The sequence below is a fragment of the Pantherophis guttatus genome, chromosome 15 (assembly GCF_059756535.1).
Source record: "Pantherophis guttatus breed Tessera chromosome 15, ASM5975653v1, whole genome shotgun sequence".
Classification (NCBI taxonomy): domain Eukaryota; kingdom Metazoa; phylum Chordata; class Lepidosauria; order Squamata; family Colubridae; genus Pantherophis; species Pantherophis guttatus.
Window position 1 is genome coordinate 8811023 of NC_142077.1, and position 20292 is coordinate 8831314.

The window sequence follows — 20292 nt, forward strand, 5'->3', positions numbered from 1 at the left end:
CCGTTCCTTGTCCCACCTTCTGCCGAACTAGCAGTTCGAAAGCACGTAAGAAAATGCAAGTAGAAAAAATAGGGACCACCTTTGGTGGAAAGGGAACAGCGTTCCGTGTGCTTTTGGCATTTAGACATGCCAGCCACATGACCACGGAGATGTCTTTGGACGGTGCTGGCTCTTCGGCTTTGAAATGGAAATGAGCACTGTGCCCTAGAGTCAGGAACGACTAGCACATATGTGCGAGGGGAACCTTTATCTTTTATGTTGACCATCTCCCAGCCTTCAAGCACCTGGCTAAGCAACGGAAGTTCTCTCCGTCAGGAATCCAGGCTTAACTTTTCCCCTCTGTCAAATCTGTCCAAGTTTCCATTCCAAGAATGGCAGCTTGGGGTGGAGTTTCAACTGTTTTGATCCTAGATGAACCCATTCCCCAACTCCCAGAAGGATGACCGTCCGTTTCTCCCCTTTAGGGAAGGAAGATGCTCTTTGGTCACCTCCTTTGGCCTCTTCAAATACATGGCATTCTACAGCCTCACGCAATTCGTTTCCGTGCTCCTGTTGTACACGGTAAGGCGGCCATTTTCCTTCTCTGCCCTTTTGGCTCTCGGGGAATCTCGGAGCCCAGGTGAAAGTTTGCAAGCAGCGAAATCTAGAAACCCGAGCGCCAGGCGTGGGGTTTGCCCAAGGGATGGCATCAGGTACGGGAACTACATAAAGCGACACCCAAGTAAAAACAAAATGCATGACGGCAACCAACAGAGAAGCTTAAAAAAGGGGCTTAAATTAGCGGCTTCTGAACGGGAACAGAAATAGCCATGTGCAAAAGAGCTGCAGGAACCAGAACCTCCACTGAGCCCCGGAAGGAAAACACAAACTGATTCACCCAACGTGCTAGAAGTGTGATGGTGAACCTTTTTGGCACCAAGTGCCGAAAAGGTTGCATGGAAACATTGCACGCATGCACTTGCACTCGTCGGGGCTGCGCTCTGGAAAAGCCGAACGTCCGGGTTCTAGTGTGCATGCATGCCAGACGATCAGCTGGCCGGCGTGCGTGCGCACGCCGGTTTTCGGCACTGTCACGTATGCAAAGGGATTGCATTGTGGAAAAGCCAAACTTCCAGGTTCTAGCACGCATACACAGCCGACGATCAGCTGTCTGGCACGCATACACAGGCTGGTTTTTGGCACTGCTGCACACGAGGACAGCTGATCAGTGTGCACATGCACACCAGAAACCTGGAAGACAAAAAGGCAAGGCGTGCTGGGCAAATGGCTTTGTGTGCCACTTTGGGCACGCGTGCCATAGGTTTGCCATCATGACACTAGAACAAGGGAGGCCTGAATTGGAACTTCTGGCAAGGATCAGAAGGACCTCCTGGCTGGGATGACCCTAGACCGGAGGAGGCTCCTGCTTCTTGGCAGAACCCCAAGTGGGGGGAAGGTGACGCAAGTCAACGAGCAGGGCTTCCCAGGCATCCGAGACTCTGAGGAGGCTCTGCCCTCCTCAGCAGGGCGGCCATTGCATCTCTCCGTTTCTTCTGTCCTTCCCTCCTTCTCTCCCCCTCGTCTAGCTCAACACCAACCTGAGCGATGGGCAGTTCCTGTTCATCGACCTCATCATCACCACCACTATGGTGGCTCTCATGGGCAAGACGGAGCCTGCCGAGGACTTGGGCCTCAAGCGCCCACAAGGAGCCCTGATCAGCCTTGCCGTCCTAGGCAGCCTTTGCCTCCAAACAGCTCTCATCATCGCAGTCCTGGTCATCATCTACTTCATCACCGTATCTCAGCAGTGGTGAGCGAGGAGAGAGAGAGAGGAAGGCCAGCAGCTGAATCTCTCTGGCTGCTTTTGCTCGGGCCCTGCGGAGGCCAGCTAGCTCAGCCTGCTGTGGGTCGGCCTTTCTTCCGACCTCTGCAATCGGGGGGGGATGGGCAGGGTTGCCACCTACCCAGACTCAGCTACCTGCCCGCTTTCTTCTCAGGTTCACCCCTCTGAACAGCACTCTGTCAGCCCCTGCAAACCTCCCCAATTATGAGAACACCGTCATCTTCTGCACCTCGGGGTTCCAGTACCTCATCCTGGCAGTGGTCGTGTCCAAAGGCCGCCCTTTCCGTAAACCGCTTTATACTAACGGTAAGTGCTTCTGTTCAGCAAACCCTGGAGGCCCAGGATGAGTCAGGCCTGTTTCTCCTGCCTGGCCCCGCCAAAGCCTCGTCTCTGTCTTGCTCTTCAGTGCCGTTTTTGATGGCCTTACTCTTGCTCACCGGTGTCATGATCTGGCTGACAGTCTACCCGCTGACCTTCATGCAAAAGCTCTTGCGTCTGAAGAGCGCCGGCGACCTGAGCTTCAAAGTGATCTTGCTGGGAATGGCTGCTCTCCACTTCTTCACGGCTTTTGTACTGGAGGTAACGAAGGACCAATGTAGTTGGGAAAGCAGACTTTGTTGTCCAGGGCAGTGGAAGCAGTTCATCATTGCCTGTCTTCTGTGAAGGCCAAGCCAAGACCCGTTTTTTTTTTCCTCTGGCTGGGCCAGACTTGGCTTGGGAAAATGGGACTGTTGAGCGGCTGAGCGGCAGGGGGAGGAAAGCGAGCGGCGGTGGAGCATCTGTCCATGGAGCATCAGGCTGCTGCTGTTGCTAGCCACAGTGGCTCCAGGTGTCACCCATTCCCGGTCTGCTTCTTCCATAGGTGGGCCTGGACCACGGCCTGCTGAACGGCTTCCGGAAGCTGCGACGCAAGAAGGCATCAAAAAAACTGTACAAGCAGCTGCAGTGGGAGCTCAGCCAGGAGAAGAGCTCGTGGCCGCCTCTCCACGCACCTGTCTTCGCCCCCACCAGAATCCCCCCCGCTGCAAGATGACGCTAGTCGGCGACTTTCTAGCTGGAGGAAAAGCCCGCTGGGTCTCTGCTGAGGTTCCTTTTTGGATCTAGCTCCATCCTCTGCTGGGATCCTCCGTCGACTGATAGAGGCAACTCTGAGACTCCGATAGCGGAGTTGCTGTGCTACAGAAGAATCCATCTTCACCAGCCTCTCGGTTGAAGCCACGGGAAGCACCCGAGATTTCTGGCCACTCTGGGGGGCGGTGGGGGGGTGTTGTGTCTTCCTTGAATCCCCTCCTCCTCAAGCAGGCTTTTTTTTTTCCTTAACCACATGCTGGCTAAGAGAAAGCCGCCGGAGACCTCCCTTTATCCAAGGCGAGAACAATCTCCCCTTTACTGCTGGACAGGGAATTTCAGCAGGTGCAGAACTTGTCCCACATCAGAACTTCAAGCCAGAGGAAGATAAAGGCTGTCTCCAAGGGCTTGCTCCCTGGCCAGTCTGGGAATCAAGTTCCCTTCCACAGAGGAGGTCTACTTTCCACTGCAAAGAGATCTGCTCTACTCTGCCTGGGTTCCTCTGGCTGCCATTTCTAGTTGTTAAGGATTCTTCATCAGCTTCTTATGGATGGGCAGCCTTGGGGGGGATGGCTGCTGTAACCCACTACCACCCTAACTGAAAAAAGGGAGCCCATGCAAGAGAGGGCCAGAAAGAGCTGGGCCATTCGGTCTGTTTTGCTTTGGCTACCCTGTTTCCCCCAAAATAAAACATCCCCTGATAATAAGCCCAATCGGGCTTTTGAGTGCATGGTAATAAGGCCAAGCGCTTATTTCAGGGTTCAAAAAAATATAAGACAGGGTCTTATTTTCGGGGAAACACGGTAGTATTTTCGTGTGTGTGTGTCTTTGTGTGTAAATGTATATATGTATATAGATAGTCCTCAACTTAACTCCACAACTGAGCCCAAAGTTTATGTTGCTAAGTGAGAAATTCATTAAGTGAGTTTTGCTCCCCCCCCTTTTTATGACTTTTCTTGCCACAGTTGTTAAGTGAATCACTGAAGTTCTTAAATCAGTAACACTGTTACTGTTAAGAGAATCTGGCTTCCGCGCTGACTTTGCTTATCAGAAGGTCGCGAAAGGGGATCACGTCTCACACACACACACCCATCTGCGACGGACACTGCGACCGTCATAAACAGGAACCTTTTGCCAAGCATCCGAATATAAATCACATGACCACGGGGATGCTCTGTGGTGGTCGTTAAGTGTGAAAAATGGTCGTAAGTCACTTTTTTTCAGTGCCATTGTAACTTCAGTCACTAAGCAAACTGTCATAAGTTGAGGACTGCCTGTATATGTATACATATGTATATGTATGTATGTATATATATTTGCCAGTTTCTTCTTAATATTAGCAATCATGTTTAGTTAATTGGCTATTCAGAAGGGCTTAAGGTAAAGGTAAAGGTTCCCCTCGCACATATGTGCTAGTCGTTCCCGACTCTAGAGGGCTGTGCTACACTCCGTTTCAAAGCCGAAGAGCCAGCACTGTCCGAAGATGTCTCCGTGGTCCTGTGGCCGACATGACTCAATGCCAAAGGCGCACGGAACGCTGTTCCCTTCCCACCAAAGGTGGTCCCTATTTTTCTACTTGCATTTTTTTTTAATGTGCTTTCGAACTGCTAGGTTGGCAGAAGCTGGGACAAGTCACGGGAGCTCACCCCGCTAACGCAGCGCTAGGGATTCGAACCGCCGAACTGCCGACCTTTCGATCGACAAGCTCAGCCTCTTAGCCACTGTGTCACCGCATCCCTTAAGGCAGAAGGGCTTACTACGGAACAATTAACCATCACAGAAGCAATAATGTATTAAATGAGTAACTTTGTATGAAGAAGGTCTGGGACGAACATGGGATGGGGGGAAATGCCAAGGAGAGGCAGGACACCCATTTAAAAGGTGGCCTGGGCAAGAGGCAGGTGAGAAGAGGGCTGTCCCGGGTCTTGCAAGCAGAGAGTCTTTTGGTCCAGGCAGCCCCGTTCTCGAAGCGATCCTGAAAAAAAGACAGCTGTGGGCCTTGCTGGAGCCGCTCTCTGCCCCTAAGAGAAGAACAGCTGAGAAATGGACTGGAAGCGCCCATCGGCAGAGCCGAAGCCAATCGGTAGTTCCCACGCACCTTCCATAGGCCCCCCCGTGTCTGCATTCCCAGTGGCGGTGGAGAAACTGGCCAGAGAAAGAAACGGCAGCTTGTTTGAATCCTTCCACCGCGGCGCGCCACCTCTAACAGGAGATCCTTTCTGCCTGTCTCAGATGATGAAGGTAGACTGCCTCTAAACCTGGAGGCTTTGAGGATCACCTCCTGTCCAAAAGCCGTGGAAGGAGCTGGCCAGTTCCCTCCTTCTCCGCAAGCCAAAGAGTGCATCGCACTAGGGAGTCCCGGCAAACAGTGGGATCGCTGTAATACTCCGCTGTGGACCCTTGAAACAAAACCCCCCTGGTGGAACGACACCGGTGTGTGCCAGTTTCCCCGTAAGCATGGCTTCGGCGCTGCAGCTGCAGCCTGGGGGAACAAACACCTCTGGAAAAAAGTTCAGTCCTTGAGAGAAGTTGGCATTAGGACCCGGGAGAGAGGCTGCGGTGGTGGAGGCCTGGCTCCTTCAGCCTCTTTGGAAAGCAAGACCCAGGCGAGGAGGAGAGAGCAAAGTCAGCCGCTGGAGAGGGAGAAAGACCCCCAAGTTTGGTAAGTGGTTGAGGGGCGCCACGGGCCGTGGGGGGGAGGCAGAAAAGGGGCGCTTCACGGTCAGCACTTGCAAAGGAATGCAAGTGGATGCTCCTTTGGAGCTGCCCTTTTTTTCTTCCATGCAGGGAAAGGCTTACCTTTCAAAGAAACTTCTTTGAAAAGCCCCCAGCCCCTTCTCCTCCTCCTCCCCCTTTTCAATGCCAGGGCAAAAATCCCCAAAGAAAGGTTTAACAAAAGATTAAAAGAATTTTTTGCCTGGCAACTAAAGTTGGCTTGGTAGGAAGCCCCCCCTCCCCCTCATTCCCTGAAGTCTGGACTTCAATGGGGGGGGGGGTGTCCCTTTTTTAGGAAGTTGACTTGACCGGTGGTCTCACTCTTGTTTGGGAACAGAGGGGGAGGGGGCTGTTGCTTCAACATCCCTGAATTTGACCATTCAATCCTTGCGGCCAGAAGGAGGGGATCCCCTTTTGTTCTCCTGCATGTACAAAGGGGGGGAGGGGGGGTGAGTGAGTGAGTCGGTGGGTGGGATGGGGAGGTGGAGTTGTGGAGGGCTGCCGGCCATTCTTGGCTTTGCAAAAAGCTGTCTGATTGCTCCCAGATGTGCATCTGGTTTCTCTAAAGCCTCCTGCATCTGAGACCCTTCCCCCTCGCACCTCCGCTGCTGAGCACAAGAAGGGAAGCCAAGAGGGGGGGCACTCAGGAAAAGGGGGAACTGGGGCCTTGGGGCAGCCCGGCCCTACCTCCACCCGCCCGCCCCCCTCCCCATCAGCAGCACGTTCCCCACGCCTACCTGGTCTGGCAGGAAAGCTGAGCCAACCTGAGCTTCTCTGGACCGCTTTTCTGAGCCTGAAAGCTTTTACGGGCTAGCCTTACCTCGGGCTCCTCTTGTGCTGGAGAGAACTGGCTGGTACACTGGGCAAAAGCTTTCTGCTGCAGTGGGAAACAGGACAGCGCCGTGGAAACTTTGCTCGGGCACCCGGCGGGATCTGCTCCTGGATCACTTTCTTAAACTCTGCGGCGAGAAGCAAGTGTGTCGTCGCTTGGCCTGAAGCGGCCGAGTCCTCTTATTTTTTTTCCGCCCAACTTTCCCTCGCCACTCCTGCAGGGTTGGGCACGGAAAAATCCCAGCAGGTAAGGGGTGGGTGGGAAGGATGCTTTGATCTTTGGAGATCAGCTGGAAGCAGCATTCTCGTCCCACCCCTCATTGGAAGAGACCAAGAAGGTTGGGTTAGCCGTAGGGGTTCAAAAGACGCCTGTGAAGATGCAGCGATGGGGGAAAGAGATCCCAGCATCCTTGCTGGGAGAATCTGGCCTGTGGTAAGAACGGGGTGTTTAGAGGCTACCCCGGGCAGTTCGACGCAGAGGTCCACTAATTGAGCCTTACCGGAAACATCGCAAACTAGTGGTGGAATTCAAAATTTTTTACTACTGGTTCTGTGGGCGTGGCTTGGTGGGCGTGGCAGGGGAAGGATAGTGCAAAATCTCCGTTCCCTCACCACTCCGAGAAGGATACTGCAAAATCCCCATTCCCATCCCACTCGGGGGTCAGCCAGAGGTGGTATTTGCTGATTCTCTGAACTACTTAAAATTTCCGCTACCAGTTCTTCAGAACCTGCTGAATAGCACCCCTGTTGCAAATCCTGCCTCTCTCCCCACACATTCTAACAGTGAAAGCTTGGGAACCAGACCAAGATTGTTTCTGGGTCGACACCGCAACTTTTTAAAGGCTATAGGGGGGTTTCTGTCTGTGTGTGACAGTTCTTCCTTCCAATCTAACAAATGTCCTGTGTCTTTTAGCTCGGCTCCAATTCAGCTGCCTCTGTAGCTCCGCAGACAAGCATGAGGACTCTTCTGGCCCTTCTCCTCCTCTGCCTGCCAGGTGAGCGGCATAGCTGGGTTCCCGGTCACCTCCCGTCTTCTGCCCAGAGCTCCTCAGCTCTCCTCTTTCCCAAGTGCTTGGGGAGGCCGGGGTGTGTGTGCAAAGGGGTCCCTTGCACATACAAGGCAAGGGGCCCACAGAAAGGGATGCCCAACTTTCGTCCGTGTCACTTAAGCAAGAACCCCCTCCCCCGCCGGGCAAGAAGCGTGAAAGGGGAAGAAGGCCCATCCGCGGCGGCTCTCCGAGTCGATAGTGCTGGGAAGGGCCCCACCTGGGCAGATGCGCGGCCACCCTGAAATAGCCGGCCTCAGTTTCTTCCTCCTCTCCTCCCTTCTCAGCAGCACTTCTGGCTCAGGGGCAGTATGACCTCGATGACCCCGCCTACCCCGAGCCCCCGTATGCCCCTTACGAAATTGGTGAGTACCAGCAAGGGTCCAGAGGCCCCTGTCCGGCTAGCCATAGTCGATCCTGATCAGAGGGTGGACCCCGCTCTCTTACAGGAGCTTGATATACCCTCTGGCCTCTCTCTTCCTTGTTTTCAGAGAGTCAAGATTATTACGATTACGCCGGGAACGGTGAGTCTGCCCGGAAGGCCAAACCTGGCACAGCCCACCTGCCTGCCTCGTAAAGCAGCCGTCCTCAACCTTTCTGGACTGGCGGCCCAGTGGGGTGTATGTATGTGTGTGTGTAAGTGGGGATAGTTCCTCTTGAGTGGTTGGTGGGCGCTTTGCTCGAGGGGAGCTTCGCACACGCGCTCACACACACATGCCACTTGTGCCTCCCGGTTCTGAACAGGTCGCGGCCCAGTAGTGGGCTACAGCCTAGGGGTTGTGGACTCCTATGGCAAAGGGCTTGGCTAAAGCAAGTACCCTCCCTCTTCCTCTGCCCTGCAGATCTGTCCCCCCAAACTCCAGAGGAGCACTTCCAGTCCCAGCAACAGAACCAGCAGGAGGTCATTCCCGCCCCAACCCCAGGTGAGGAGCCCGTGGGGCGGGGTGGGAGGAGGCTGTCGGAAGGGAGCTCCTCCCTGCTCTGATTTCCTGACTCTGCCCAGCTGCTTCCTCCGTGCACACACCCTCTCCATGCTCCCAGTTACTCATACCTTGCTCCTATCTGGGCTTTTTTCCCCTTCCCTTAGACATTTCTGAGACGGAGCCCACTGAACCGGGGCCCCTTGGTAAGAGATTCGCCAGCTCTGAAATCAGTCCCTCTTCCTGAGGTCTGCAACGAACAAGTTGGTTTCGGTGCCGCCGGGTTCCTTCCTCTTGTCACAGAGGCGGCGGCTACTGCTCCCGGGCCTACGCGGCTGGGGAGAGGGCGGGTGCAAAGCAAGCTAAAGATTCTTGGGACTGAATGGAGACCCCCCCCCTTCCCTGTCTTGTTCTTGGGTCTCCAGACTGCCAGGAGGAGCAGTACCCCTGCACCAGGCTGTATTCCATTTACAAGCCTTGCAAACAGTGTCTGAATGAGATCTGCTTCTACAGGTGAGGGGCTGCAATTGGATCAGGACCAAACCTATCCCCCCACCCGCTCACTCACACACCCCCGGCGGAGCATTCTACCACAAGCTTCTCTCCCCACGGCAGGCGAGGTTCCCATGTAGACTTTGGAGGGTGCTGGTGTGTTTGCAATGTCCCTGCAGGAAACGCTGCAGCCGATCCTACGGAAAGCTTTGCAGGCGGGAGAGGGGAGGGAGGCTGCCTGCCGATTCAGGCGCACCAGTGGGGGGGGGGTTGGGAGGGGGGGCATGTTTTAATGCAGCTTCCAGGCTTCCTTCCAGCGGAGGGTCGGTCGTGGTGAGGTGGTGTGGAAAGGGAGACATTGTCTGGCCTTTTCCGCTTTCAGCCTCCGTAGGGTCTACGTGATCAATAAGGAGATCTGCGTCCGTACGGTTTGCGCTCATGAAGAACTCCTAAGAGGTACGCACAAAGGTGGAAGGGCCTTTGGGCCCACCGGTCGCGAAGGTTACAGGGGCAGCCGTTTCAGGACACTGCTTCCCAGCAGTGTTGGGGACAGCTTTGCCTAAAACTTGGGGGACGGGTCTGTGTCTGTGTCTGTGTGTGTGTATGGAGAAGGAAATGTGGGGATTCTAACTCCTGATGGTGGCTCCCCTCCTGCCTCTCTCCCCCCTCAGCCGACCTCTGTCGCGACAGATTCTCCAAGTGCGGCATCATGGCGACCAGCGGCCTTTGCCAGACTATGGCCACCTCTTGTGCTCGGAGTTGTGGCGGCTGCTGAGTGGGGAAAGGGGTCGTGGCAGTGGACGGGAGGCGCTTCTGGACCACGGATGATGCCCCTGGTTCGTGCCCAGAGGAACAGCGGCCCTTCTTGGCCCCCTTCCCCGCCGCGGCAGTGACACACCTGCAGGGCTGCTCAGGCAGGACACGGCAGGAGTCTCTCAACAGGGACCCAACCTCGTCCCTCCAGAAATGCCGACCGTCACATGAGCTACCAGTTGGGTTTATTGTCTTGTAATTGCAAGTTATATTTTTTTGTACGGACCGTTCTTCCCCCCCACCCCTTTTTCTACAAAACGATTTAAAAAATAAATAGACCAAACATGTTACAATTTGATTCATTTAAGTCCATTTTTTTTCTGGCAGGAGATGGTGGAGCTACGGGACCCCCTCCTCTCTGGGTTTTCACGACCCTTCCAAATAGAATTGGGGGGGGGAATAAGGGGGGAAACGCTCAAGTCTTTCATTACAAACTATTCCCCGTCTACATAATGAGGACCAGGAGCAAAGCCTGGAAAACCAACAATTCCGCGGATATAAAAAAAAAAAATATGACTTTCTACTTTCCTTGATTGGCTGCTACATAAAGAGCCCCGACAGAGAAAAATACACACCTGATTAGGATCTACGGTTAAATTTTTTAAAAAAATCCTTGGTTGAGGAGCTCCAATGCCCTTCGGCCCATCCTGGGACACAAACGCTGCTCCCGGCAATGGAGGGTGGGGGACTCTCTCTCCCCGGCCAAAGACCAGGCCAGGACCCGCTCAGATACCCCTCGTTCTCCACCAGGGAAGGAATGGAGCCTTCTGGCACCAGTCCGGCATGGATTGCCGCTTGTTTCCACCGGGGGCTTTTTTTCGGTCATCTTTATGGGGAACAAATTCTCCTTCTCATTCAGTTTGGATCCGAGAAGTAACAAAACTGTTCAGACAACCGAGGCCTTAGGGGGAAAAAAAAAAGGAGCAGTTTGCACTACCTTACGCCGCGTGTGAATCTGAAGGATTGGAGGTCAGTGGCCCCTCTTGCCGTGGCACTCTTTTAGAGACGTGGGACTCGGCTCCCTCTGCGTGTCTGCCGCCACAGTTAGTGTCCGGAAAAGAGAGGGGAAGCCGGGAAATAAAGCTGCCCCTTCTGGGTGTCTTGCTGCAGCTGCTCCTTCAGAGTCGAAATCTGAGTGGGGAGGGGGAGAAAAGCCTCTTCAGTATCCAGGTGAGGGGGTCCAGGGGCAGCAGCACCGCAGCTGGGCCAGAGTCCCCAAGAGGGAGGGAGCTCACCTGCTCTCCCAGCCCTTTGCTTCCAGGATGATGGGAACCGCTCAGGTGCTCACCCTCCTGCCGCTGTAGGACAGCCGCTTTGCAAAGGGGCTTCTTTCCCCGGGCCTGCTCCAGCTCTGCCACCTGCGTCTAGTTCAGCCGAGGGAATGTCAGTATTAATGTCCATCTGGCTCCCTCAAGGAGACCCCCACTAGCCCTGTCCCGCCTGTTTTCCCTCTCAAGTCTCCACCTGGGCCAGCGTTGTCCTTTGGGGAGCCCGTGGGAGCTGCTCATGGTTTTCCTCCAGCAGGCCAGGGAGTGGAGGGCCCCTCCCGTTCCTATTCAGGAAGCTAGCGAGGGCTGAGACACACACGCCTTCGAGGCATCCAGAGGGCAGGATGCATTTGGTACCGGCAGAGACCTCGTGGCCACCGTTACCTCCAGCTGCCGTATCTGCTGTTGGGCTCCCATCAGCTCTTGCTCTGCACCCGTGAGGGAACGATCCAGGCGCCCCTTTTCCACCGAAAGCCGCACCGAGTCCTCGTGAGTCTTCAGCTTCTCGCGCTCCACCTAGCAATCCCACCACGCCTCAGTTGCGGCACAAAGGCCCCCACGACTCACACACCCAGCAGGAGAGGATTTAGCGGAAAAAAACACTCTGCGGGAGCCCCTCAGTTAACTGAGCCCCCATGCCCAGTTCATTCCCTCCCCTCTGGAAACCTGCTCTTGGTCCCCTCCAGGCCTCACCAAGGCCTCTCCTCTCTCGCTTCCTCCAAAGCAGCATGACTGACCTTGTCCAAGGTCCTCCGCAGGGCGCCCTTCTCCTTCTCCAGGCGCAGGGACAGGCGCTCGGCTTCCCGTTTCTCGCTCTCTAGCTGGGCCAGGGCTTTCTGCAGACTGCCCAGGCGCTCCTGGAGCAGGCGCCGGTCCTCTTGCACCTTCTGGAGCTTCCGCAGGGCCACCGCCTCCCCCTCCTGGCGTTGGCGCAGCAGCTGCAGGCAGGGAGAAGAGGGCATGGGAGGGCGAGTTTCCAGGCACAACTCGCCACTGCATGCTGATCCCGGGAATGAAACCAGCTCTTTAGGAACGCCCGGGAGGCATCTCGGCCCACCCGGACCTCAGGCTCTGGCCTCGTGGGTCTGCTTCCTCATGGCGAGGAAAACCAGGGGCATCGCTGTGGGCTCAAGTGACTCACTTCTTCCTGCTGTCTCCCCAGCCCCTCTAGCTGCTCCTTCTGCAGCTCCAGCTCGGCCTGCTGCTCCTTTAGGGCTTGGAGGCGCTCCGAAAGTGCTCCGTTCTGCTTCTTTGCTTCCAAGAGGGCATGTCGGGCTGCGTCTAGTCGCTCCTGAAGGGATATAGGATGGATGGATGGATAGATGGATGGGGGCTCGTCTCTCTCGGCAGAGCAATGAGCACCTTTGGTGAAGGAAGGCGCTACCAGTGGGGCCCCGGTCTTTCCACCCAAAACACACCCACCTGCAAGACTCTCTGCTCGTGCGCCCCAGCTGCCAGGGCCTTCTGCAACTGCAGCAGCTTCTCCTGGGCTGAGACGGAGCTGCTCTGGCTCTCGGACAAGGTGGCCGTCAGTCCCTGCACCTTCTCCTTCAGGGAAGTCTCAGAATCGGCAGCTTTGGCCAGCGAGAGGTTGAGTTGGTCCAAGGAGTGCTGCAGCGCACCGGCTCTCGCCTCGCTCTCAGTCACCTGGTGTCGCGGGAATGAGCCAAAATAAAACTGGCTGGCAGCAGTGCAGCCTAAGGCTCCTCTCTGTGCACTTCCATCAAGGGGATAAGGCTGGGCCCGGGGGCGGTCGTGCTGAGGCCCCTGTGGTCACACAGGATCTCACCTGCCTCTGCATGAGGGCGACGCGCTCCTGAAGAAGCTGGAGCTCAGCCTCGCGGTCACTCAGCACCACCTTGGCCCGCTGCAGTTCCCCTTCCAGCGACCGCCGCAGGAGCTCCAGCTTGGTGCTGCGGCTCTCCGAACTGCCCAAGGAGTCTCTCAGCCGTCGTCTGTCCACCTCCAGCTTGGCTTCGTTGGCCTTCATCTTGCTGAGTTTCTCCTGGAACAAGCGATAAGGTGGAAAAAGTGATCATAATTGTTTCCGACTTGCCCGGCAGGGACAGGCTGAGCTGATCCGGAGGTGGCCGGCTGGGAAACAGGTGAGGTCTGCAGGGAGCACGGCCAGCTTTGCTGCCATCCCCTCGGCTCCGCGGGCTGGTTCTTGAACTTGGGAATTCAGGAGACAGAGCTGGGATGGGTTCTTTCACCTCCACCCTTTCCTTTTCTGGTTTCTAAAGAGGAACCTGGTTCCCCTGCACACCCACCTGCATGGCCCTCCGCTCGCTTGAGGCCGCCTGCAAGTCGTGCTCCAGCACAGCCAACTTCTCTGCCTGGGCCTTGCGCTCTCGCTCACTCCAGCGCAGGGTCTCCTCCTGAAGCATCAAAGCCGTCTGGGCTCCAGTCAGCTTCCCATCCAGACTGCGCCTCTCTACAGAAGGAACGGGCACCTGCGCTCAGGAATGGGCTCCCCGGGGCTGTCTTACCCTTTCTGTGGGGAAGGAGGGCAGCTCCGGTGTCCCATGGGCCAAGCCTCAACGGCACAAAGCGAAAGAAGGAGCCCCTCCAAGGGGAAGATGTCAACCATTCTGCCTCGGCTGCCAAATGCTGCTGTGCTTTCTTTAACAACTGCCTTTACAAAACTGACACGTATTTATTCTGAAGAAAAAGGGTCTTGCTTAATCTCTTCTTCTTTCTGGAAGTATCCAGTGAGAAAAGCCGTCTCCAGAACAAACGAAGCATGGAAGGAAGTGTTCGCCCCCAGCTTCTCTGTTCAGAAGCACAGCCACTTACCGTATTTTTCGGAGTATAAGACGCACCTTTTTTCCTCCTAAAAGGGGGTGAAAATTTAGGTGCATCTTATACACCGAATGTAGCCCTGCCCACCCACTGGCCCCCACCCTTTGGCCTCTGCCTTCCAGCAGTTTACCTCCTTGCAGCAAGAAGAAACAGCTTGTTTCAGCTTCAGCACAGCCTAATTAGCACAAGTTGATTGGATCAGCCTCCTGACTCTCAGCTGTTTTGTTGTCAGCTGTTTTGCGCAGGCCTCTGCTGCTTGCTGCAAGGAGTAAATTGCTGGGAGCAGATGTTCTTGTGCTAATCAAGCTATGCTGAAAACGAAAATGAAAGTAAAGCAGGATATTTGCTGTTTGCTGCAATGAGGCAAAATTGCTGGGAGGCAGAGGCAGATTTCTTTTTCTTGTTTTCCTCAACAAAAAAGGTAGGTGCGTCTTATAGTCCAGAGCGTCTTTTACTCCAAAAAATACAGTATATTTCCTGGGAAGAGAGAAGAAAGCTAACCTTCCTCGCACGCGGCCACCTGCTTCTGCAACTGCTGCACACGGCTGCTGGCCAGGTCACGCTGGGCCTCCGTCTCGGCCAGCTGACACTTCAGGCCACCCAGCTGGGAACGAGCTTCATCCTGGATCCCGAAAGACAAGAAGAAAATGCAGACTAAGGGTGGGTTTCTTGGGGTGGGGGGTTCACCACTGCAGCCGGACAAAACTCCTCTCCTCATACCCGCTCTTGCTGGGCCTCCCTCAGCTCTTCCAGGAAGTCTCGCAGCACGTTCTGAACCACTTCCGGGTCGATGTCTGCCACCAGCTGCCCGGCTTGGCTGGGAGACGGAGGGCGCTCCGGTGAGAGGGGGAGGGAGAACGGGCCGCTGGCCAACGAGGCAGGGCTGCTGTTGGGCCCCTCAGCAGTAGAGGTTCCTGCAGAGAGACAAGAGGACACGGATGTCGCCTGCCCAGCACTAGAGACCTAAAGTAGACGTCAGAGAGAGAGAGAGAGCTACCTTTGGGAGGGGAGAAAAGTATCTTCGGGGAGCCACCGCTGACCCTCGGTCCGGGGACACGGCCCCTGCGGCTGACCCCCAGGGTCCGTCGGAGGGCCGAGTGAAGTCTACCCAGCTTGTACTCCGCCTCTCGTTTCAGCCCCTCCAGGCGGGCCAGCTCCACTTCCAGGCCCTGGGCACGACCCTCGGCCGCGCTCAGCCTCAGGCCCAGTTCGGCCCCCTCCACCTGGGCCTTCTCCAGCTTGATCTCCAGGTTGCGGGCATCGTCTAGCAGCTTCTTCTCAGTGACGCGGGCTTCCTCCAGGCTCCCCAACAGCCCCTTCTCCCGTAGGCGCGACTCCTGCTCCAGGTCCATAAGCTTCCGCTGCAGGTTGTGGAGCTGAAAGGAGAGGCCTTTGGATACTACAGAGGCGGCCAGGAGGTGGCCAGCACTAAACCCTGCTCAGCCAGATGGGCACGTCCTAAGGGCACAATGGACAGTGAGAGCCACAGTCCTCCTTTCTTGGCAATCTTAGGCCGGAGAGAGAAGCTCGCCTTGGGAATGTTGTGGCCCGCCAGTGACCAGCGGAGCTGGTGGCAGACTCAGACAGTGAGGAGGTTGGGGAGGAACATGGGCCAGTCCTGGAGTCTGGGGAAGGCTCTGATGAGGGCTCTGCATCGAAGGCAGGGAGGGGGCCAGGGCCGTCTGACAGTTGTCAGCTGCCTTCGGAGTCGGACATCAGTGGGGCAGAGGAACAGCTGGAGCCTGTTCCCAGTGTGCGCATGCACAGAGCTGCCAGGAGAAAGGAACAGCTAAGGAACAAGGGTCGACTCAGGAGTAAAGCCACAGGTGGACGGTGAATGGCCCCTCCCACAGGGAATGAGTGAAAGGGGAGGGGAGTTTGCAGGAGACAATTAGTTTATGACTCTCCGAGACGCCTTGCCAAGTTTTGAAGATATGGGCCTGGCAGCTCCCCAAGCCAGATAAGGTCTGTGACTGTAAATTCTCCCTTGAAAGACTTTTGCTGGATGTGAATGAGAGGAATTCACAGTAACTTAATAAAAAGGGTTTTTGTTGGGACAAGGAGTCCACTTCATGCTCTTGGGAAGCCTAGGTCAGAACAGTTGGAACTAGCTCAGCTGGAACTAAACTCGGAGTCAGCCTCACCTCTTTCCGGGCCGACTCCCGGCCGGCCTCACTCTCCACAATCTTCTGTTTGAGGCCGAAGGATTCCCGCCGGCTCTCCTCCTCTCGCTGTTCGTCAAGGGCAACCCGTGCCTGGAGCTCGGCTACCTCTTTGTTCTTCTTGCTGTTTTCGCTGTCGAGCATCTTGATCTGAGAAAAAAGACAGGGCCAAGAGGCTTGTGAGGGGGGGGGGGGACACAATGGGCAGGGCAGGAAGGAAAGCGAGTCCTCCGAAGGCATTTTGTAGGAGGGACCAAAGAGCCGCGGTGGCGCAGTGGTTAGAGTGCAGTACTGCAGGCTACTTCTGCTGATCACCGGCTGCCAGCAGTTTGGCAGATTGAATCTCACCAGGCTCAAGGTTGACTCGGCCTTCCATCCTTCCGAGGTGGGTAAAATGAGGACCCAGATTGTCAGGGGCAATAGGCTGACTCTGTAAACCGCTTAGAAAGGGCTATAAACCACTGTGAAGTGGTATATAAATCTAATTACTATTGCTACCAAAGAACACCCCACCCCAAGATGGAAAGGAAGGCAAAGCAGAACCGAAAGGAGTAACTTACGAGGGGATGAGAGAAGGAAAAAAACATCCAGAGGGGTCTAGCCTTGGGAACTCCCCTGCCCCTCCCTCCCTCCCTGCCAGAGATCCCCAACCCTTGCGGGGTCTGCCTGGCCAGGCCCCCTCTTGTCTGCACCCCACACCTGTCTCCGCAGCTCCTGCAACTCTCTACGGGCCTCCAACCGCGATTGCTCCACCTCCTGGAGGCTGCTACGCACGTCTGTGGTCTCCTTGCCGGCAGCTGCTTGGGCCTCCTCCAAGACTGAAATTTTCTGGTCCTTCTCCTCAGTCGCGCGCTTCAAACTGGAAACGGATTTTTAAAACAAACAAACAAAAAAAAAAAACCAGGAACCTTCTTCAGTGGGGAAATTGTGAGCCCATCCTGTTTCCAAAGAAAGCGGCTCCAGACCGGGCTACGGAAACCCCTGGAAGTTTCAGAAGCGTGGGGAAGTAGTCTCCAGTCCAAACGCCGTAACGCCGCTTTAACGCCAGTCGGCTAGAGGCATGATGCGTGCGGCCGGTGTTAACGGCAGCCTCGGGACTCAACTCAGGCCCCACCTGATGCGCTCGCTCTCAGCCCGCTTTAGGGCCATCCGCAGCTCCGTGTTGGACTTCTGGAAGGCCTCCTTCTCCTTGGCCTCATCGTTCAGGCCACGGCGCAGGTCTGCCGCCTCCTTACGTTGGAGATCGCAGGCCTCCTGGGCCTCGCGCACCTTGCGATGGGCCTCCCCCAGTTCTCGGCGGATCAGTTCCCGAGCATCCTCCAGCAGCTGCAGCCGCGTCTTTAGCTCCTCCACCTAAACAGTGGGATTCCCTTTCTGTTTCTGCGGCAAGCAACATCTGCAGGCTAACCTTAGGCTGAAGGTCTGCAGCTGAGCATCTTCAAACGCAGCCCTTCCCTCCCTGCCTGCCTGCCAGCCTCTACGGCACTCTGGCACTCTCCTCCCTGCTGACTGTGGCCCCTCACCTCGCAGAGGGCAGATTCCCGCTGCTTTGCCAGGTCCCTGGCCTGGTCCTGCAGGCTCTTTGCCTCTCGTTTGTGCCCTACGATGGCCTCTTCCAACTGAGAACGCAGATTTCGCAGCTCCGCATTCAAAGCACTGGTGGTGTTCTGGTTAAACATAGAAAAAGTCCATCAGTTAGTTTCATGCCTGCTTAGGAACCAACACACACACACAAAGAACCAGTGCGAGACAGAAGAGGCCATGCAGACCCCTGCTCCTAATTCAACCCACCAGTTGCCCAGAGGGAGGGAGGGAGGAAGGAAGGGAAAGGGAGGAAGGGAGAAGGGAGGGAGGGAGAGAGGGAGGAAGGAAGGAAGGAGAAAGGGAAGGAAAGAAGGGAGGGAGGGAGGAAAGGAAAGAAGGGGGAGGGAGGGAGGGAGGGAGGGAGGGAGGGAGGAAGGAAGGAAGGAAGGAAGGGGAAATGCCCTTTCTGGGCACAGAATGTCATCTGTTGGCAGATAAGGGCTCTGCCCTACCCTGGGGCGATGCTCCAGGGCCCGCCAGTCCCCCTACCCGCTCCTGCTCCTGGCAGCTACGGCTCTCGCGCTTCTGCCTTTCTAACTCCAGGGTGATGTTGGCCAAGCTCTGCTGGGTGGCCAGGAGCTTCTCCAGGAGGACGGCCTTCTCCGAGTCTTTCACAGAGAGTGCCTGGAGAGAGAGAAGGTCAAGGTCACCTAAGGAGCTTCCCCAGCTGGGACAGAAAAGCACCCCGCAACCACCGCACCTCCAAATAGGGGAGGACCAGCTGCTGGCGGCCAGTGATGCTCCCAATGGGGGATTCAGACCTCTGTTTATACCAGCTAGGAGTTTGCTCTGGTCTCATGACGTGTGCTCCCAGCCCTCTTGAAGGCTTCTAGCCAACATCTTATCTCTTTCTTCAGCAGCACTTACGCCACTGCCGGTTGTAAAGCACAGGGTGAAGGGGGGGAGGGGTATTGGCATTTCTCTCCTCTTCCTAATCCCAGCAAGGGATTGTCTCCGTTCCCCAGAAAAACCTTCCCTTCAGCAGCCTCTGTTACCCCAGGGCCCCCCACTGTGCCCAAGGGGCTCCCCTCCTCACCTGCTGCTTCTCGTTCTCGGCCAGCAGGAGGTCCTCATCCCGCTCCCGCTGCAGAGCAGACACCTCCACGCTCAGCTCCTCCTTCTCGGCCTCGTGCTGGGCCAACAGATCCTCCCGCTCCTGCCTCAGTTGGTGCCTCAGCTGGTCCCGCTCGGCCTCCTGCTCCTGCCGCAGCGCCTCCTGCCCAGACAAGAGAGAGAGAGAGATGAGAGAAAAAGATAAGAAAGAGAGGGGTGAGAGCGAGAGAGATGAGAGAGGAGGGAGGGAGGGAGAGAGAGAGATGAGAAAGATGAGAGGGAGAGAGAGAGATGAGAGAAAGAGAAGGGAGGACGGAGAGAGATGAGATGAGAGAAAAAGATGAAAGAGACAGATAAGAGAGAGGGATGAGAGAGAGATGAGAGAGGAGGGAGGGAGCGAGAGAGAGATGAGAGAGGGAGACAGATGAGAGAAAGATGAGAGAGGAGGGAGAGAGATGAGATGAGAAAGATAAGAAAGAGGGATGAGAGGGAAAGAGGGGGGAGAGATGAGGGAGGGAGGGGGAGAGAGAAAGGAGGGAGAGAGATGAGATAAGAAAGAAAGATAAGAAAAAGAGGGATGAGAGAGAGAGAGATGAGAGAAAAAGATAAGAAAAGAGGGGTGAGAGAGAGAGAGATGAGAAAGATGAGAGGGAGAGAGAGAGATGAGAGAAAGAGAAAGGAGGAGGACGGAGAGAGATGAGATGAGAGAAAAAGATGAAAGAGAAAGATAAGAGAGAGGATGAGAGAGAGAGGAGAGAGGAGAGAGGGAGCGAGAGGAGGGAGGGAGCGAGAGAGATGAGAGAAAGATGAGAGAGGGAGACAGATGAGAGAGGAGGGAAAGAGATGAGATGAGAAAGATAAGAAAGAGGGATGAGAGGGAAAGAGGGGGGAGAGGAAGGAGAGAGGAGGGAGAGTTGAGAGGAGGGAGGGAGGGGGAGAGAGGAAGGAGAGAGATAAGAGAGAAAGATAAGATAGAGAGGGATGAGAGAGAAAGAGGGGGAGAGAGAGAGAGATGAGAAAGATGAGAGGGAGAGAGAGAGAGAGAGAGAGAGGAGAGAGGGAGGGAGAGAGGAAGAGTGCACAGAGGAGGGAAGTGCCCAGGAGGCATCACCTGCTCCATCCCGAGACTGGACAAAGTGTCCCTGGCCTCTCCCACAATTTCTCCACTGCACCTATCTCCTTCCCATGTGGAGAAAGCCGTGAGGCTGCAGGGCCAGAACAGCATTCCTGCTGGAAGCCCCTCTCCCGTAGGGACTTCCCTCCGACAGGCCTCCCGCCTCAGCCCAAGGCCCGGATTCCATGCTACCTTCTCTCGCTGGAGTCGCTCGACCTCCGCCTGGGCAGCTTGCATGTTCCTCCGGGCGGCCTGGGCCTCCTGCTCCGCCAAGGCCCGGTTCTGGGCCATGAGCTCCTTGTCCCTCTCCAGGCGGCTCACCTCCGTCTCCATCTGTTTGTGGACGTTTGCAAGCTCCGCTGGTGGGGGGGGGGCAGGGGAGGGAGGGAGGGGGGAGAGCAGGGTAAGATAAGACAGATAAAGTTTGACGGGGGGGGGGCTGCAAAGAAGGAGTGCCCTGCCAACCCCTCTGCCCAAGGATCAAGGGCCACGATTACCGTGTTTCCCCCAAAATAAGACCAGGTTTTATATTAATTTTTGCTCCAAAAGACACATTATGGCCTATTTTCCAGTTAGGTCTAATTTTGGGGGAAATACAGTAC

At 55.8% G+C, this 20292-nt stretch overlaps 3 protein-coding genes and 1 long non-coding RNA gene across 13 annotated transcripts in view; 2 read left to right on the forward strand and 2 right to left on the reverse strand.

Annotated features, from left to right (window-relative positions):
* ATP13A2 (ATPase cation transporting 13A2) overlaps window positions 1–4199 on the forward strand; it is a 25026-nt gene extending 20827 nt beyond the window's left edge. For both annotated transcript variants that reach the window (XM_087879000.1, XM_034401578.3), the window contains 5 exons: window positions 465–561; window positions 1566–1789; window positions 1977–2128; window positions 2229–2401; window positions 2685–4199. In XM_087879000.1, the coding sequence (XP_087735126.1) occupies window positions 465–561; window positions 1566–1789; window positions 1977–2128; window positions 2229–2401; window positions 2685–2855 (817 nt within the window). In that variant the 3' untranslated portion in view covers window positions 2856–4199. The remainder of the gene's footprint in view (window positions 1–464; window positions 562–1565; window positions 1790–1976; window positions 2129–2228; window positions 2402–2684) is intronic.
* The window catches only part of LOC148111875 (uncharacterized), a 27303-nt gene extending 20737 nt beyond the window's left edge, over window positions 1–6566 (reverse strand). For both annotated transcript variants that reach the window (XR_015729942.1, XR_015729943.1), the window contains exon 1: window positions 6426–6566. This is a non-coding gene — a long non-coding RNA (uncharacterized LOC148111875). The remainder of the gene's footprint in view (window positions 1–6425) is intronic.
* Window positions 5500–10000, forward strand: MFAP2 (microfibril associated protein 2). 4 transcript variants are annotated; one of them, XM_034401579.3, is made up of 9 exons: window positions 5500–5552; window positions 7350–7431; window positions 7770–7847; window positions 7974–8006; window positions 8325–8405; window positions 8570–8608; window positions 8828–8915; window positions 9277–9350; window positions 9566–10000. In XM_034401579.3, the coding sequence occupies exons 2-9, from the start codon at window positions 7392–7394 to the stop codon at window positions 9667–9669; spliced, it is 537 nt and encodes a 178-aa protein (XP_034257470.1). In that variant the 5' UTR covers window positions 5500–5552; window positions 7350–7391; the 3' UTR covers window positions 9670–10000. The 4 variants fall into 4 exon arrangements, with proteins under 4 accessions (XP_034257470.1, XP_034257472.1, XP_060540484.1 ...); XM_034401581.3 differs by having other exon boundaries at window positions 7773–7847; XM_060684501.2 differs by lacking the exon at window positions 8570–8608.
* Window positions 9995–20292, reverse strand: part of CROCC (ciliary rootlet coiled-coil, rootletin) — a 27410-nt gene continuing 17112 nt past the window's right edge. For 3 of the 5 annotated variants that reach the window (XM_087878997.1, XM_087878998.1, XM_087878999.1), the window contains exons 18-35: window positions 19883–20049; window positions 18560–18739; window positions 18013–18147; window positions 17463–17606; window positions 17054–17292; window positions 16639–16798; window positions 15922–16089; window positions 14775–15153; window positions 14498–14691; window positions 14279–14399; window positions 13246–13409; window positions 12765–12980; window positions 12398–12622; window positions 12117–12266; window positions 11713–11913; window positions 11360–11491; window positions 10943–11071; window positions 9995–10838 (exon numbers count right to left, since the gene is read on the reverse strand). In XM_087878997.1, the coding sequence (XP_087735123.1) occupies window positions 10752–10838; window positions 10943–11071; window positions 11360–11491; window positions 11713–11913; window positions 12117–12266; window positions 12398–12622; window positions 12765–12980; window positions 13246–13409; window positions 14279–14399; window positions 14498–14691; window positions 14775–15153; window positions 15922–16089; window positions 16639–16798; window positions 17054–17292; window positions 17463–17606; window positions 18013–18147; window positions 18560–18739; window positions 19883–20049 (3191 nt within the window). In that variant the 3' untranslated portion in view covers window positions 9995–10751. Of the gene's footprint in view, window positions 10839–10942; window positions 11072–11171; window positions 11492–11712; window positions 11914–12116; window positions 12267–12397; window positions 12623–12764; window positions 12981–13245; window positions 13410–14278; window positions 14400–14497; window positions 14692–14774; window positions 15154–15921; window positions 16090–16638; window positions 16799–17053; window positions 17293–17462; window positions 17607–18012; window positions 18148–18559; window positions 18740–19882; window positions 20050–20292 lie in introns of all 5 variants that reach the window. The other 2 variants (XR_015729941.1, XR_015729940.1) reach the window with 2 other exon arrangements.

What these genes read in the sequence shown, in the direction of transcription:
- MFAP2 (XM_034401579.3), top strand. Translation starts at nt 7,392, where the DNA reads ATGAGGACTCTTCTGGCCCTTCTCCTCCTCTGCCTGCCAG. An exon ending in TCTCCTCCTCTGCCTGCCAG is followed by an intron (nt 7,432 to 7,769) that starts GTGAGCGGCATA and finishes CTCCCTTCTCAG; the next exon opens with CAGCACTTCTGGCTCAGGGG. An exon ending in TTACGATTACGCCGGGAACG is followed by an intron (nt 8,007 to 8,324) that starts GTGAGTCTGCCC and finishes TCTGCCCTGCAG; the next exon opens with ATCTGTCCCCCCAAACTCCA.